The sequence below is a fragment of the Peromyscus leucopus genome, chromosome 13 (assembly GCF_004664715.2).
Source record: "Peromyscus leucopus breed LL Stock chromosome 13, UCI_PerLeu_2.1, whole genome shotgun sequence".
NCBI classification, from domain to species: domain Eukaryota; kingdom Metazoa; phylum Chordata; class Mammalia; order Rodentia; family Cricetidae; genus Peromyscus; species Peromyscus leucopus.
In genome coordinates, this window is record NC_051074.1 from 55,095,773 (window position 1) to 55,113,824 (window position 18,052).

Here is an 18,052-nt window from a genome sequence, read left to right on the forward strand (position 1 = left end):
TCAACATGACGTGGGCATCCTTAGAAAGAAATGACCCCCCCCCTCGTCCCCCGTCCCTAGCGGGGCCAGCTACTGGAGAAGCATTTGGCCCGGTTTTGGTTCCTAGAAGCCATTGCCCGCCATGAAGTTTTGAATGAGTATCCTGGGGTGGAAAGAAAAAATCAGCACCAACTTTCAAGTGCTCAAAAAGAGGCAGCACACCTCTGGAAAGGCTTCTTTGCCTGGGTGACCAAACTTGAGAGCCAGAGAGGCTGGGGGTGAATGCCGGGCCTTCCAGAGCCCGAAGTCTGAACGCTGAAGTGCGGTGAGCTTGGCACTAAGTCCTGCCAGGGCAGTCGGGCCTAGGTGGTCCACAGCCAGCCCACTACCGAAGGTTGATCTGGGAGGAGGACCCGAAAGGCCAAAAGCTCAGGGGCGACAAGGAGAAATCAAACAACATTGTCATTAAAAGTGCAGGCTGTAAGAGGACTTAGGCCTGGGAAGAAAGAAAACCAGTCTGGAAAGGAAAACTATGCGCATTAAACCCGAGCCTAGGAAGTTTCGTTGTTTTTGTTGTTGTTGCTTAAAATAAATAAATAAAAATAACAGCGTGGCTGTGAAAGACGCGACCTTTGACTACATAACATAAGGGGAAAAAAATAGGGCCCGGAGAATCCTAGAAAAGTCTGTGTAGATCACCCTCAAAAAAATGTAGGTCAGAAGCAAACGGAGGAAACATACCCCACCCCCCAACTTTGCGTTCTGAGCATGGGGGCAACTGTTTCCTAATTCGTGTGTGTGTGTGTGTGTGTGTGTGTGTGTGTGTGTGTGTGTGTAAGTTTTGGATTACTTATTTAAAAAGACAAATGTACTTATACCATTTTTAAAAAGTGTGATTTGTTTCAAAAAATGTTTGGAACTAAACCGTCATAGGGAATACAAAATGAAACCAAACAATTTTTTGAATCTTCATCAAATATATTTATTAACTGTTTTTTAAAATGAAAATCATAACAGAAGTTGTGAAAGTATTACTTAAGATATATCTTACTGGAGGGATTAGAAGTGTTTGAAGTAATTGCTTTAGCTGAAATGAGTCGACGGCTGGGAAAAGCACATGGAACTTGAAACAGAAAAGGCCTTTATTAGGGACAAAACTAAAGGAAAAAATTCACACTGGGCAGACTTGGCAAAACTTTCTAGAATTCTCCTTTTGCTAAACAAGATAAATTTGAAAAATGCCCTACTAAAAATAAATCTGCCAACACTCAAAGTACCATTTTGGTAATAACATCGAATTTGTCATTTTTATGTATATTAAATGTAATTTATTTATTTTTTGAAATGTAATTTTAAATAACTTAGACTTTTTTTGTCCCAAATGGTAAATTTTCTTTTCATTATCAAAAATAGACGAGAGAAATAATGAATTTGAAAGGGTGCAGAATTTAGCCACAATGCACATTTAATTGTACTTAATTGTATACTTTATTTAAATAGACTTTCTAGGGGTTTTTAATAATTTAGAATCAATAGTTCCCTTCAAAGCATAATAAAATATTTACACTTTATAAAATATTAACCGATTAACAATACTGCTGTGTTGTTTATAAGAGTGTAGCTGAAGTCCATAATCATGCTGTTGACACAAGCCTGTGAGGTTGGCAATGTGATCCTAGGAAAATGCAAAGGAAGATTTTTCCGACTGTGATTTTTATAAAATAGCTCATTAATGACTTAGGATAGAATCGTTCCAACCATTCACATCATCAGATATAATAATACTGACGAATCAGACAAAAAAGATCCCCACTAAACGATTTGCATTTTTTTCCCCCCAGAAGTATTGAAGTCCTAATATCATCAATTCTTCTTAGTTCGTGGTCATTGGGCCAGAGGTGCATCCCGCAGTTTCAACACCAAGGTAAGGAGACGGGGGACTTATTGTTGTTAATATATAAATAAGATATATGCATTTCTCATTTTAAAAACAGGCTAAGTTTGACCATGATAGTTAAGTTTTTGAAACACTCCTTTCGCATTTCGATATGCTATTACAGATTTTTTTTTTTTAAAGTTTGTCGATCAAACTTACAGTTTCTTTCTTTGCTTCCAAAACCCTTTTTAGCTACCTTCACTGGCTTATTTTAATTGAGTCACTTCGCTTTCAAGGGCTTCGAATTCTCTCTAGCCCCTTTGGTTGGGCATGTTGGTGGGGCACGGAATTTGAGGAAGAAAAATCGGGGCAAAGAAAGAGGCGTCCTAAAACTGCGGTGTCTCCGCGGAGGATTCCTACCCTGCTTGCCCACCTCTGCGTGCGTGGCTCAGCTCCCCCGTCGCCTGGGGCTTCGGGTGAAGTTGGTGGGCGGCTCCTGGGAGTGGAACTCAGCGAGTCCCGGGCACCCAGACCTAGGCCGGGGACAGGTTTCGTTTTGGGGACCCCTTTTCTTTCAGAAGCCCTCAGGCCTCGCTGGCCATGAGCTTGGGGCCCTTGGGGCATGGTGGCGGGGGGGGGAAAGGGGGGAGGAAAGGCGAGGGGACAAAGCGACTGGACAGCAAGCAGCCTGGTCTCCTGCACCACTCGCCAAAGCCACCGCCACTCGCTCAGCTCAAGGCCGGGGTTTAGAGAACTGCCCCGAGCGCGTTTTCCCGAAACCGAATTTAGTTTGGCCCTCTGGCGCCGCCGTACAGCCAACGCTTCTTAAGGGGGACTAGTGGCTCTGGCAACCCGTGGACGCTGAGTCCTCGGGGTCCTGGGGAACGGGAGGGGGACCCCGGTGCCCAGGAGGGACGGGGGGCGGGGGCGCCGCCGGTTCAAGGGGCTCCCCTGGCCCGAAGGCCGGAGAGCACTGATTCATATTTTCGCCCTCGGAGGTTCCCCAGCGGCGGACGGGCGCCCGGGCGCTGGCCGGCGCTTCGCCGGGGCCGCGGCCCCTGCCCACGTGCTTATTCTTAAGGAGGTCCGCGCCGCAGCCGGACGGCCAGGACAAAAGCGCGGCCCCGAGCCGGGCCGGGGCGGCCAGGGGCTCGCGCCACCTTAACAAGGAGCACCGCGGCGGGAGCCGGGGAGGCGAGGGCCGCGGGAGTCGGCAAAAGTTTGTAGCTGCCGAGCCCTACAGGGACTGGCTGGGGACGCGCGGGCGCCGCCTCGCTCGTGGGGGGACAGGCTGGGTCCCCGCGGCTCGGCTCGGCTCGGCTCGGCCCGGCCTCGCAGCACGCCCGGACTCGGTTGTCTTCGGGAGCCCCCATGCCGCAACCCGAGGGCGCCCCGGGCCGGCACCGCGGTCCTGGGCTCCGGGCGGCCCGAGCGGTGCGGCTTCGCACCGCCGCCCGCGTGGCCAGAGTGGCAGGGATGCATCCCGACCCCGCGCCCGCCCGCCCGCCCGCCGAGCCACCCTCGCTCCAGTGCCACCCGCAGCCCGGCGGGCGGTGGCTCGCTCCAGGCGTTCGGGACACCCGGGCTATTGTTTTCGGACCCGCGGCCGCGCCCGATCTCCGGGAGAAGCAAGCGGCCTTCTTCCCCACCCCACCCCGCCCACGACCACACTACGCGCGGCCAGGAGCGCAGCGGGCCCGGCCGGCCGGCTCGGAGCTGATGGGGAGCTCGCCCGCACCGAGAAAAGTTGCTCCGAGGGGCGGAGGCGGTGGGTGGTGGGCGGAGGCGGTGGGTGGGGGAGGCGATCGCCCTCCTATCTCCAAAGTCGAAAGTACTCGGCGCAGTTAGCAGAGCCGGGAGACGAGGCTGCCGCCGCCGCCTCCCGCGCGCCAGTCTGCGCCCCTGCGGCGAGCCGCGACACCGAGCGCCTGCCTGGTCGCCGCAGCCTGCGCGCCGGGACGAGTGCGCCTCGGGGCTGGGCGAGGCGGCTGCTCCCTGGACTTGCCACAAGGAGGAGGACCAGACCCTGGGCCCTGGCGTTCGTCCGCGCCCAGACGCACCCATCCGCCGGCCGTGGCCACCGCCTCGCGCCGCACTCAGTCCTCAGCCATCCGTCCTTCATCGCCCGGTGCATGAGGTCCTTGCCACCCCGCTCCCACCGCCGACTCTCCCCTTCCTCCTCCTTTCTCCCTGCCTCCCACCCCCTCGCCTATCCCTATGCCTCCTCCGCAGCCCGGCTCGTTGGGTCGCCGTGCTCTCAGCGATTGATTGATTGATGTTTAATTTCCTGCCAGGCGGGGCCCCCCTCCCCCCGCAACCTCCCCAGCCCTCCTCCCCGCCCCCCACTCCCCTCCTTCATTGCGGTGGACCAGTCTGGCTTGGGTTTAGATCCGTCCCCCCCATTCCCATCCCGAAATAACCCAGAGACTTCCCCTACCCCCACCCCAAATTATTATTTTGAAGGCGCTAGATCTGGGGACCGAAAGGGGGAGGGGGGGGGAGAAATCGGAAACCGAGGACAACCCAAAAGGACTCACTTTGCCTGATGACTCAACGCAACTAATAATCATCTCCCTCTCAGTGTGTCTCTCTCTGCGGCTTGTCAGTGAGTCCGGCTCTGGCTTCTGGCAGAGGCGGCCGCGAGGGGAGAGGTTGGAGGTGACAGCTTGGGCGGCCGCCGCGTTTTTCTCTTTGCGCGCGGTCCGGGGGTCTCGGCGCCTTCTCCGTTCTTGGTGGCACGGTCCCCGCGGCTCCGGCCGCGCCTCCTCTCGAGCTAGCGGCGGTAGGAGCCGGCAGCCGCCGCAGCCTCCCAGTCCTCAGCCCTTTCTCCTCTCCAGAACCGGTCTCCTTCCCGAAGGTGTGAAAGGCTCTTTCAGCCCCCTCTCTCCCCCTCCTCTGCCGTCCCCTCCCCCGCTCGCTCGGGTGCCCCTTAGGAGGAGTCCTCCTTTCCCTCTCCTCCTCCTCCCTCCTCCCCCCCACCCTCTACCCCCCCATCATCATAACAACCATCTCGGAACAGAAGACACCCTGACCCAGGACCTTAAACACTAGGACCCGGGGAAGAGGAAAAGGAAAGGGGAAAGAGGAAAGAGAAAGGAAGACTAGGACAAAACTGCAGCTCACCAGAAACTTTCCACCCTGGATTCTCTACTTTTGCTCCATGGACAGAGCCCCAGCCAGCCAAGTTTCAGACAGACCGTGAGCAGTAAGTACGCTGGGGCGAGGGCTCCCGCGCCGCGCCCGGAGTTCGGGAAGCCCGGGGCGCGCTAAGTTCCCCGGCTGATCGCGGCTCCGGCTCTCGGGCGTCCCTAGGCGAAGCCGGGGAGTGCCGTGGAACCCTCTCTCGCTACCCGTCGGCGCACTCCCTACCTCTCTTGCATTCTTCCTTCCCCCCCTCGGTCACCCCCACCGTGTCTCTTCGGTACCCGTGGCTACTAGGCTTCTCCAGCGTCCGTAGCGCCCCGGAGGATTCTCAGCGCCCCAGGTGTATTCGGGGCTTCCTCTCGCGGGTGCCAGTGACAATTCGGGCGCTGTTTCATCAGGTGTTTTCCCTTCTTCCGGGTCACTCCTCTAAAATTGAAGAGTGCGGAGAACTGCGTGGAGCGCTGCGCGCCTCAGGACCCCGAGAAAAACTTCCCAGATTTAGAAATTAGGATTAATGGGGGCTGCTCCTGCACCCAGCGATCTAAATTTCCTTTTCTTATGTTCTAATGCTTATTGGCTTTTAAAAAAGCACTCCGGATCAGATGAAGATAAGAATTCTCCGAAATAATAATTGTAATCTTGTGATGGAGGATAGTCTCTACAAACCTCAGAATGTTTGGGATGCTCATTCCCGTGGAATTATAGTTAATTTTTTTTATGTGCAGAGGGTGTGTGTGTGTATGTGTGTGTACACAAGTGTACTCGCGTACTTGATCCATAAAGGTAAAAAACGGGGATTCCATGGATCTATTGATCAAGTCTTTGGCTCCTGCCTGGCCATTCACAGCACATTTATCTAGCAATTAATTTGCTTAAGGATCCGTGTATGCCCTGGCTCCCTCCCAGGCCGGGTGGGGACCTCTTGCTCTGAAGTACTCTCATTTCAAAACCCCGACCCCCCTCCCCTCCAAGTGGGGGGCGGGGGGCTCTCCATCGGAGAAGGGCTAATGCCAGCGCTGCCCGCTATGAATGGAGCACTAAGTGCTGTGAGCTCCGACTCTGTCCATGCCATTGAGGGCTAACTCTGGGGGACCTGCGGCAGAGCAGGTCTCAGCACCTCCAGTTCCGGGCAGCTTTGAGGCCTCCAGTGTACGGCTGGGACCCGCTACCCCGGGACCCTTCGGGACCCTTCTGAAGCGTGGGAGGAAGTTTGTGTGGCTGCTGTGCAGCGCTCTGCCACTGGCCTGATCGTCTATCACGTGTGTGAGCGGTTTTCCCTCTTTTTTTTTTCCCTCCCCCTTCCCTCCCCTCCGCCCCCTCCCTAGGTCCCTGCGCGTTTTATTGCGACCTGCCGGTGGGAACTTTGTCTCCAAATCGGAGCAGCATGGAGCGGCGGAGCGAGAGCCCGTGTCTGCGGGACAGCCCCGACCGAAGGAGCGGCAGCCCCGATGTCAAGGGGCCTCCCCCGGTGAAGGTGGCCCGGCTGGAGCAGAACGGCAGCCCCATGGGAGCCCGCGGGAGGCCCAACGGCGCGGTGGCCAAGGCCGTGGGAGGTAACAGCCTGGAGCTGGGAGGTGCGCGCAGCCGGAGGCCGGGTGATAATGGCCTAGGTGTCAGGGTTCAGGTTGATTAGGCGCTGTTTCGGTGTAGGATTACAGGAAGTCAAATCCAGGTTGCCAAATAATGCCCTAGTCGCCTCTCCGCAACTGGTAGTAGCTTCATCTCGAGTTAAAACAAGAAAGTGGTTTACCCAGAGGGTGGCATTTTTTGGGCACTTTGCCACCGTGTGCCGAGGTGTTGGCAGGTCTGTGTCACAGCCAGCTAACTGTTTCTAGATTTTCCTAGAGAGCTCTCTCGTGTTTAACTCCTTTGCCTTGCCTCAGATCTGTTGTAGGGCTGGAGCTTCTAAGCCTTGCTTTCAGTGGGGCAGGGCGGGAGCATCAGGCTAGAGCAGGGGCAGACAAGTGGTTTTGGCGTTCTGTAGCCAGGACAGTGCTGAGAGAAAAATACGTTTTAGGAAAAGGAAGAATCACCGGGAATCCATTATGGTCTTAGCGGATTCGATGCTGAAGTTGCCTGCAGAGTTTAGACGCAGGCATTTATAACTTTGTAAGGAATTAAGAGAATTGGGAGAAAAATAGCAAGCCGCTTTATTTGCAGCCTGCTGCTCCCCCACCCAAGATTTAAGTATCATTTAGAGACAGTCTTTTGATGTTTTCATTACTTCTACAAATACTTTCCTTAAAAGTGGTTAGTAAAGTAATCTTACAAAATAAGACCAGAGAAAAATTTTAAGTACTGAAATATTTTTTTTTTGGGTCGCAGGCCAGTTAACTAGCTGTCTCTTAAATATGAAATATACAATTTTATATGGCTTTCAGACTTTTTTTGTCTGGGATAAATCATTCCTTTAATTGTATTGTGCCCAAGATTCCCCTTCACCCCAGATGTTTTCAGCAGCAATATGTCTAATGTAATTCTTTATGTTGGCCAGCATAAAGTGATAGAAATCCATGGTAAAGCTTGGTGATAAGGTCCCACCTCCCCGTGTATGTGGTGTACATTGAATTTTGGAGTAAATAGTTTGAAACATCTCCATGTACTTAGTAAGATGACACTTCTCTGTTTTTAATTATTTTACTATTTTTTTTGTGGTAGGTAGACATTAAGAATGGCTTTCCTTAATTCTTTTAATTGGACATTTCTCTTGAGAAGGAGCCTTCCTCTCAATTTTTAAAGTTTTGAAAGCATGAGCTGGCTTCTATAAAGTCTCATTTAGAGATATGAAAATATACTTTTAATGAGACAAAAAAGAAAGAGAGAGAGAGAGAGAGAGAGAGAGAGAGAGAGAGAGAAAGGAAGGAAGGAAGAAAGAAAGAAAAGAGCCGGATTGCTCTGTGACTCATTTTTTCAAATGTGGGGTTCATGAACGCATTGAGCCTTGTTGTATAATCACCTATATGTACATAATGGAGAGAAATACATCACAGATAGTAGGACCAAGCTTAGGATGCTGTACATGCTGCTTCTGTCCGGTGCAAACAGCTTTGGAAATCCTTGGAGAAAGTGTGTTCTGAAAGTCTCCTTTTATATAAGAAAAAATCTTGGACCTAAAATTTCTGTCTCCTTTTGTTACTTCACTGCACATGCTGAGTTTTCTGAGGTCTCTCCACAGTTTAGAATGTAACTGTTAGAAATCATGCTGGCCTTTAACAAAGTTTCTATCATGTCATATTGAACTATGAAAGAAACTGTCTTAGTTTCTTGGTCAGGGTACCTTCAGTGTGGAATGGTAGTTCCTTTGCAGATTTTCTGAAATTATAGTTGCATTTGACCACTGGCTCTAAATTTGATAGACACTAAAATTATTGCCTTTGTGAAGAATAATAGATTTATTTCAATAAACTTCTAGTCACTATCTTGGAGGCTCCACTTAATTTAGAAATAGTGAGGGTCCTATTAGATGCCTCCCAAGCTGGACGTGAAAGGACAGCATTTTACCTTAACACATAACATTTGTAGTACTTAATAGCAAGAGTGTATTTAGTGTATTTGCGTATAGTGGACTTTTAAATATTATTTCAAAGAAAGCTCAATTCTCTCTAGTATTAGAGATCCTTTGGAAATAAATTAATTTAGGAACCTTCAAAATATAACAACTTAGAATATAAAATTTTGTAGTGAGAAGCTTTTTTCATTGAATGTTAATAATTATTTTGTTGGCTTCAGTTTATAAAGTTTCCATATGTATACTATAATGTTAATAATTTTATTTCTTTAAAACCTATGATCATATATAGACTGGAGGAAAGCCAAGCCTTTTCAAAATGTATATTCCAAATTTAAAAAATGTTCAAAGTCTATTTCTAGTTAGAAATACTTCCTAATTAAAACTTCTTTCTTTTAACATAGGATAAATATAAATTAGATTGTTTTTCTACCGTCCTACATCTTTTGTTGAATTTTCTTTATAAAACAAACATAGATAACCGCAAAAATATTTATAGCTGAGTCATTTATTATCATTTTCGGGTCCTGTTGTACTATGTCCAGGCCGTGAAGATGGGAAGATGTACACAGAGCTCAGTAGTGGGGGGCACATGCCTTGTTTCTCTAGAGTTCGTCCTGAAAATTGTTCTTCTCACAGAAATAGGGGAAATCATTACGTTAATTGGTTGCTCAGTAAAACAGCAATTTATCCCTCCGCTTTTGACAAGCAGGGCCAGATAAATGTTTTTGGTTGGCTGCAAGACTAAATTCTGTTGCTGTTCTCCTTTTGAAAGAGTGGGAACTTGTTAGGATTTTTGATGAGACTTAGATATTCATACAGAAAGGGGGAGCATTCTCGTAGTGTCTGGTTTGAACCAGTTGAGGTGTGTGTGGGGGGGTGTTCCCTCCCAGGCCCTAAAGTTGTCTCTTAAGAAGAAACTCAGTGCCTTGTTTACAATGTGGTCAGCCTTAGAAGCCATCAGGCGACATCACTTTTGCTCTGTGGGATGTTGCTGCTCTGGCATATGTTGTGTTTTTCAAAGTGTGTATGTAGTGAGGTAGAAGTAAGTGCTCGGATGTATATGGCAGTCAGCTTTTGTAGAGGGTCCTCGAGGGAAAAAAAAGGCTAATATCTCTTTAAAAACCATATGAAGGCTGGGAGAGAGTTTAGACAGGCAAGAGCCCCATGGTGCTGACAGCTTTATGTCCCTGCTGGGTGACATTCACTCACTAGAACTGGCGTCCCCTCTCAGCTAGTAATTCACTCCATAAGGATTTGGGAAAAGGATGATTAATGGTGGAAATTTATATTCGCGACACTGTTGATTAAAACTTAGAGATCTATTTGAAGACTTAGAAAAAGAAGAGATTATTAAAGATGAATTAACTGAGAATCAGATGACCCTGAGCCCCTAAAACAATTCTGCTGTGTGGAATGCCTCTGCCAGCCAGGGGACCTACAGCCCAAAATGAAAGTGGGGCCAGGGAAGTTTGCAGAGGAGGCCAGGCCTGTGTGCTTTTCCTGGACTGCTGGAGGGGCTGGCCAGTGCACTTGAACAGCATTCCGCCAGCCATTGTGCTCCATTCATTGTTAACCCAAGCATCTTCACTTTTTCCTGTTTGGCTTCAAGGAGAACTTTCAGACAGCTTTATTTAAACTGAATGAACAGCACTTGGCTATACCAGATGGTGTGTTTGCTGATAGGCATTAAACATCAGAAATCTTTTTGATATTTTTCTTTTTCCTATGATTTTTTAGTGCTTTTTAAAAAGGGGGTGTTAAATGTTCTAGTTTTTTTTTTGCGGGGAGGAAGTGGCACTTAAACCCTGGGAATGTCTTATTGAAATACCTGCTCCTTCTGGGAAAAAAAAAAAAACAAAACTGCGTATTTTTAGAAAAACATTTTGCTGGAAAAAAAAAAAAAAAAAACAAAAACACCACTGGATTTTATTGGAGAATTGCTGGCTGAGATTACCTGATAGCAAAACTGCCTGAAGTAGATGGCTCCCCCTGCTTCCAGGCCTGCCCCAGAACACAGCTGTCTTGCTTCAAGGGGACAGCATATTATACAGCACACTCTTGATCCATTCAAACAGCCGCAAATGTGAGCAAGATTGTCAGGCAGGGCCTCGTTTAGAGCCGGACATCATCTACCACAACAACAGTCAGCGTTAAGTGTCTACACGTGGAGCATTTCCTTTTCCATTAGGAGTCAAGGAAAGGTGGATCAGGTCAGGTGTAGACACGTTATTAGCTGTAGAGGAGCAATAATTTTACTTTCTGAGAGAAGTGTCGATAGGAAAGAGTAAGAGATATTTATATAATATTGAAATGTATAAAATACTTAGAAATAGAATTGTCAACATTGGGAAATGGAGAGAGCTCTGTTTCCAAGGATGAATGCCATAAGGTACACTGGTAGTTGGAGCATATGTCTGGAGGGAGGACTCCATGTTTCAAGAGAGAAGGCTTCCCTCTCCTATCTACACTATTATTACTCTTAAATGTAAAGGTTTAAGGTCTTTTAAGAAGAGTGTGAACTTAGGCTCTGGGGTCATCTAACAGTCTAACATGTCCTCTGTAGTTTTGCTGAGGTAGAAAAATAGCTCTTCCCTAAAGTGTTTTTAGCCCTTGGCCTGTCATTAAAATAAAGACATACTTGGTTAAAAAAAAATATATGCAATGGAACATACACATTAAACAGAACATAGGGTATCCGCCCCTCAAAGTCCTGAGTGTAATTTGGTGTTTCGAGTAATTTTGGAAGTTTCATGTTCCATCAGCAGAAACCCACTGACCATTATATAGTGAAGATCTGCGGCAGTGGCTGACTGTGTGTGTGTGTGTGTGTGTGTGTGTGTGTGTGTGTGTGTGTGTGTGGTGTTAAAACTACAGAGATGCCCCTTAAGCATCTGTTTTTTTTTAAACTGGTGCAGAAAATAAGCAATACCTTAATTTCCTAGAGGTTGTGACCAGCAGAGTCAGTTTGGACATCCTACACATCCTTCCTGTACTGACTCTTTTTTTTTTTTCTTGTCAACATTGGGAAATGGAGAGAGCTCTGTTTCCAAGGATGACACTTTTTAAATTTCTCTTTCTCCATAGGAAGAGAAAATAGACTAATGATCATTTCTAAGTAATTGAAGAATATGGAATTTGAATAATTTTAAGGACAAGGAAATCAGTTATTTGGGGCAAGACTATGGTAATTTTTGGGGGACTGCTGGCAAGAGAGCTGTGAGGCTGGATGGCTTTACTTTGGTAATTTGAAACACTGTTGCGACTTCTTCCTCCTCCTCATCTGCAAAAATAAGACAGCATTGAAAAACAGTTTATATTAATATTTAAGAACTATGCTACATTAACAGGGTTAGATATATTCCATATTGCATCATTTTCTTTGGAGACATATATCATTTGAGAGTTGTGTTTGGGTTTCTGTTGAGATAAAAAATTGATCTAGGTTCTTACCATTAAAATGAATAATTCTTCATTTGGTATATAAACTATGTCCACAGCTTGTTTTATTTCAGGATGCTAAAAGCCAGTCTTCCTAGCAGGAAGCATGCAAATCACTAAGATAGTTATATATTTTTACTTAATAAGTAGGCTCTAGAAAAACTCTGTAACAAATGTGTACAACTCCAGTAGCTTTCATGCCTTCTCTCCCCTGATCCTGAGGTACAGCGGCGTTTTGGAACATATTTAAAGACAGAGCATTTGACAAAAGTTGTATGTGTAACAGTTTGTCAGTGAGAAGTGACAAGAGAAGATGACAAATGAAAGGCTGGCATCGTCACTCTTTATTTTGATAAAAGTGTCTCAATTTGCAGTGATATAGTACTGTTTCATATTATTTCATGACTTGTAGAGATGCATAAGGAGAATTTAGATTTTGTGAACGGGAAATTAGCAGCCCAATCTCTCATCTCAGAAGCTTTGGCAGCCTGTCCCTTCCCCCTGCTCCCCGAGAACAGGAACAGCAGTGAAATGTTGGATTGAGCCCATACATTTTAACTCATTATTTTTTGAAAAAAAAAAGGGGGGGGGGAGGGAGGGAGATAACTGAAAATGGTTTCGAGTAGGAGACCTTTCTACTTAGCTGAAAAAAAATGGAGAAGAGTTTGCCTTTTCGTTTCCTTATTTTCTTCATGGCAATTTGAAAAGGAATGATTTCCCTCTTCTGGCTTTGATTGTGTACATCTTTCCTCCCTTCCAGACGTCAAGGCTCTTCAGCATTAATTTAGCGAGCCAGGAAGGTGAGCTGAGAATTTCTTTTATTTTTAAAGTAGAGGAGAGCTTTTGAAAGTGTCTTAAGTATTAGGAACAGGCCTTTAAATACGAAGGATTTATCATTCCGCTGCTTATGGACAAAGTGATTGGCATCTCCAGAGACAAAGTAAACGTCTGAGTGCAGTTGAGGTGTGCGTTGAAACAAAAGTCAGATGAGGACTTCCAGGGTTTTCTTTTTTTTTTTGAAGGCCCAGGTGTAGCTCCTACATTGTGCTCGTCTCCATTTTCCGAAGAAGCATTAGTTCTTTTATTGTTGATGAGCAACTGAAAGTGTATTTCTTTCCTTTATGTGGAAATGCACTCCATAAGCCTGGCAGACCATGGTGTTTCTGTAAAAATGTCCTGTGACATTGGGCATGGTGCCTTAAGCCTGTAATATCAGCACTTGGAAGGTTGAAGCCAGGGAACTAACACTGAGTTTGAGGCTAGTCTGGACCAAACGTTGAGTTCCTGTCCAGTCTGCGCCACACAGCAAGACTTTATCTCAAAAATCCGCAGACACTAACAACAAAAAATTCCATGATAGTGTTTTCAAAATCATGGAACACAACCACTATATGTATACTAGGTATGTGTGTATATATATATTTAATTAACAGAATCATTTTATTTATTAATTGCAAATGATTAAAAAATTGTAGTAAGTATAATTAGGTGGCACAAAAGGCATTAGAAAATGTCATCTACTCTGTCTTTTGCTGTTGTTTGTGAAGCTTTACTTAATTGCAGATTAACAACAAGCCAGATTAGAAGCTGTAAATATATAAATATGTTTTAGATGTGCAGTTATGGCAACTGAATTTATGGCTTCTATTTTAAAATTAATGCCTATACCTCTAAAGCCAAAATAAGAAAGTTCCAGAAGGAGGGCAAAGTGCAATGATAGATGTATGTAAGGATTCCATGATGAAACCCACTAATTTTTGCTCACCTAAAATAACGATAATAGTAATAATAAAAAGACAAATCTAGTGGATATTATAATTACCAGGTAGAGAGCAATGAGTAAAAATGCAAAAGGAAGCAAAGCAGAGCAAACCAAACCAGAGCTACATTAATGAAAGTGTCAACAATGTAAACCTTGAAATCCAGTTCTGAGCAAGTCATGCCAGTGTCCAGTAGGCATGGCCATTAGCTGTTGTTCTAGTCAAACCCTCCGAGGAAGCCTACTTTTCAATTTTTCTTGTTCCTGATCCTGCTAGTTACTGTGTGAGGCAAAATGATTTCTCCTCCTAACCAGTTGGCTTATTATCACAACAGAGTTCTGTCCTTGCACAACTGGCTGTTAAACTGTGGAGTTAACAAGAAGAAAGATTAAAAACCCTAAAGGAAGAGGCTAGTACTTCGAGCTGCTGTTATAAAAGTGGATGCGTTTTCCAGCAGTGTTTGCTGCCCACTCATGGTTACCCAGAGCTCAGTGCCTGTCTTTGTTTGCGTGAAGACTTGTACAGATGTGGGTAGAAATGGGTTCCAGATAAGAGAGTGTTTTCTAAAACCCTGAAGTCTGACAGGCTTTGCAGGCATTCACGGGAACAGCTAGGGCTTCAGCACATTAATGGCAGTCTCCCCTTTTCTTCCTTCAGAAGGTCCTTGCTTGGGTTTGGTACATGGCTGGAAAACGGGTATATCAGTTCTGTCATTACTGATCGTCTTATTTTACATAAGAAAATATTTTCTTTGTAGAGAGAACCACACGACCCCAGAGAAATGACCAAAGGCATATAGTAAAAAAAGGAAACCATATTTTAATATTTTTCTGATTATGTCAGCATAAAAATTAAGCATTTCACTGCTCTAGTATTTATACAAATAAAGAAAGCCAAAATTGATATTGCTGATAGCTTATTAGAACACTGCATTCATTCATATAAAACTCTTAAAATTGCTGTGTTTTTGAAACATTATATTTTTGGTCAATAGAACAAAACTTTCTTTTGTCATAATCTAAAGATGGTAACAGAGCCACATGATAAATGTCTCTTTAAGTGTCGTAGTAAAAGAAAATGACTTGTCTTCTGAGGCAGTAGAGACTTTATGTTGTTCTGGACCCATTTCCAAGCAGTGATCGAAAACAGATTACAATAACAATTATACAGTCAGAAGATGCAATATCCATTTCTGCTTTAATTGAGTGAAGGAATAATAAAAACATCATTAAGAAAAATGAGGTGGACCTGTCACACAGTGTACAAATTTTTAGGCTTGTAGACGATGCAGAATACCCAGAGTGCTTCTCGTCCTCTGTGGTGTTTTATTAGCTGAGATCTGCATTGGCCTGCCTTCCCTGGGAAGTCCACAGAAAAGCCCACGGGGTTGTGCAAGGCACCACAAGTGTGCGCTTTGCCTAAGGATATGACGTTTCCGTGACTTCTACCTGAGGTGTAAGTGACCCCTTTTAATCTGTGGAGCTAGATGTCTACAGAAATGTCTACAGCTTGTCATATGTAAGCAAGGGCTAGGTGGGGTCTCCCAGCCAGCTCCTCCTCCCAAAGTCCTCAGGAGGATAACTGGAGAGAAGACTGAGGGCCACCCACACCTGACTTTCTTCTCCCTAAACATGGCGGAGCCTGAACTTCTTTGTCTTGATGTTACCTGCTGTCACTCAGGTAGTGTGGACTGTCACTTGAACGCAGAGCATCTGGCTTTCATTCTCAGTCCTGTGGACTATTACACATATCCATTTGTCGCCCCCCTCCCCCCCAGACCTCACTTGTAACTTCTAGGAGGGAATAGCAGCAGCAGGCAGCCGCCAAGTATCTAAGTTGTCACGCTGGGTTGAATTTGTTCCTGGGAAACTTAACAGTGCCTGCAAACCTGTAATGGCAGTGGTGCTAGGCCAGCGCCTCTCATGCCGAAGCAGACGACTCCAGCTCTGAAGGCCCCTAGCTAGCACAGTGACAGACCAAGCTTGCACTCGGTTGAGACGCTTAGAAGAGACTATTTTTTTTTGATCAGTTGCTAAACATTTTCTTGAGGTCATTACTTGATAAGATCTTTCTGTGAGCTTGCAGCATGAGGAATCGAGGTTGGTGGTATATTCTGTGGTGGAGGGTCCCGGAGCCTGGTCCAGCCCGGGGATCATCCCCTTCGGAGGGGAATTTATATTGAACAATCCAAAAAAGCTTAAAATTTTAATGTAGTGCAGAGTATTTCATCAATAGCACCTTCATTAAAATACTTTTGTCAGCAAAGGTTTTTCAGTTTTCCATTTATATACCTAACAGGACTGAGCTTTAAGCATCTATTAGTGGTTCTGTTTTTTTTTTTTTTTTCTGGGCTTTACAGTTGGAACCTAAACATTAATTCTGGGTGGAACTTGGCATAGCATCTTTTTGCCTCAGAGGGAATTTTTGTTGTACAATAAAAAGTGGCATTTCTTTCATACAACCACCTTCTCAAGGTTTTCCTTCTTCTCCTGAGCAAATAGCAATTAAGTAGTCAAGGTTTGAAGGGGCATCTTTAATTTTTAAAAAAGGAATGATTATTTTAGGTGATGTAGACAATTTCCCATTAGTTCACATTGTAAACCAGTGCTTTTGATAATAACAGGAAAGAAATGAAGTTGAGAATGGAATGGAAACATTTTTCTTTTCTCTTTCTTACCTGTTTATGAAATTGTGGAACCTATGAACCAGTGACTACTGTTTTAGAAGCTGAGAGTTACCTTTTATTTTATTTATATTACTTGCAGTTGTAACATTGATGGAAAGAAATTTGAATCTCTGTCTGAAATGACTGAATTTTCCAATCTTACTTTGGAAAATACACTTCCACTGAATTCTTAACATGCTCTTTTCTGTATGTTAATACTAGGCTAGAACTGAATTGTCTTAACATCTCATCACATAGTAAGTGGAAATGAAAGGACATGGCTAACACGTTCCCAGAGTGTCAGTGATGGTGTGGCCCATGGCAGAGCAGCCCCTCAGGAGGCAGAGGTGGGCTGATCTGGGAGTGCTGACCTGCTGACCTCACTGAGGTCAGAAGGCACCGTCAGACAAGGTTCTGTCTCTTAGATTTGACAAAATGGGATCAGGAGACTCAGAACCCTCTGTCGAGGAAGTCCAAGGAGAAAAAATTGTTCTTGGGATGGGAAGTCATTCCGTGTTGAAGACTCAGGTAGTCACTTTTCAAGGGTAAATAAGGTGATTCCGTTTTTTTTTTTTTTCCTCTGCCCCTCTCAAATGAATGTCTAGGTAATTTTCAGCCAAACTAACCCCATTTACAGGCTTATTCATATAGCAAGTTTGTGCCTTAAGCACATTTTTTATGGTTAACTTATACTCTCCACCCGAAACTGGAGCTTACCATTGAAAGTCTGCCAGTGGTCATTAGTTCCCAAGAGATTTGGGGAGAAAAAGAATGATGGGGAGTGATGCACCTTTAGTGGGATCATTTGGCTTGTGTTTTTTGCTGGCATGGGAAACTGGAGTCAACCGGAATGTTCAGGATGACTGTAAACTGTCTGGTAGAAATGTACGAGATCCCAATTAGCACGAGGCCGGGATATCAATGCACCTCTCTTCACACTGTTCCAGTTGGTGCATGGAAAACAAGCTGCAAAGTAAAGCCCTTGGCTCTCCAATAAAAAGATTTATAGCAAAATAATTCTCGGCCTCATAATGGGACCCTTGTAGGTTTGTGTTTGATATTTGTAAGACTGAAATACAGTCCGTGTACCCAAACTAAGCATTTATTGTAAACACGTTAACTGCCGAGAGCTTCTATTCTGTCAAACATAATTATCTTGAAGATTGATGTATAGCTTGAAAGCAAGGTTGAGAGAGATGATGCCTCTTCACCCAAGAAGGCTTCTGAGATGCGGCTCTCTGCTTCTCTGATGGAAGGACTCAGGAAGCCACCTTCCTCAGAGCCAGCCTTATATATAATAAACACAGGCTTGGTCTTGAAAACAGATCTGGTTGTCTATTCTTCTCTCAATGAAATAGAGAGGTGAGCTTGCCTTCCTGGGAGCTGGGATGTGCGTTCATTTTTCACCCATCTTCATTCAGATCTGGCAGCGTGGTCCTGAGACAGAACCCTTGCTCTTCCCTCGGCCCTGCTGTAGTGTGCCCACAAACCTGCACCTAGGCTTGTAAGCTAACCCCACACAGAATCCTTCTCTCCTTAATGCTGGGCTTGTCTGCTTGATATTTTGCGTTATTCTTGTGAGATTAGAGTGGTTTAGAAACTGTAGCCTTGAGGTGCGGCATGCTAAGATTCAGCGTGAGGCTTAGGAATGACTTCAGAAATGACTTTCTAAATCTAGT

The 18,052-nt window shown here is 45.5% G+C and overlaps 1 protein-coding gene across 5 annotated transcripts in view; it reads left to right on the forward strand.

The window, feature by feature from the left end:
* Satb2 (SATB homeobox 2) overlaps nucleotides 1–18,052 on the forward strand; it is a 177,679-nt gene that overhangs the window by 2,692 nt on the left and 156,935 nt on the right. For 2 of the 5 annotated variants that reach the window (XM_028886126.2, XM_028886141.2), the window contains exons 2-3: nucleotides 1,821–1,903; nucleotides 6,325–6,573. In XM_028886126.2, the coding sequence (XP_028741959.1) occupies nucleotides 6,384–6,573 (190 nt within the window). In that variant the 5' untranslated portion in view covers nucleotides 1,821–1,903; nucleotides 6,325–6,383. Of the gene's footprint in view, nucleotides 1–1,805; nucleotides 1,904–4,857; nucleotides 5,061–6,324; nucleotides 6,574–18,052 lie in introns of those variants that run through there. The other 3 variants (XM_028886110.2, XM_028886117.2, XM_037210404.1) reach the window with 3 other exon arrangements.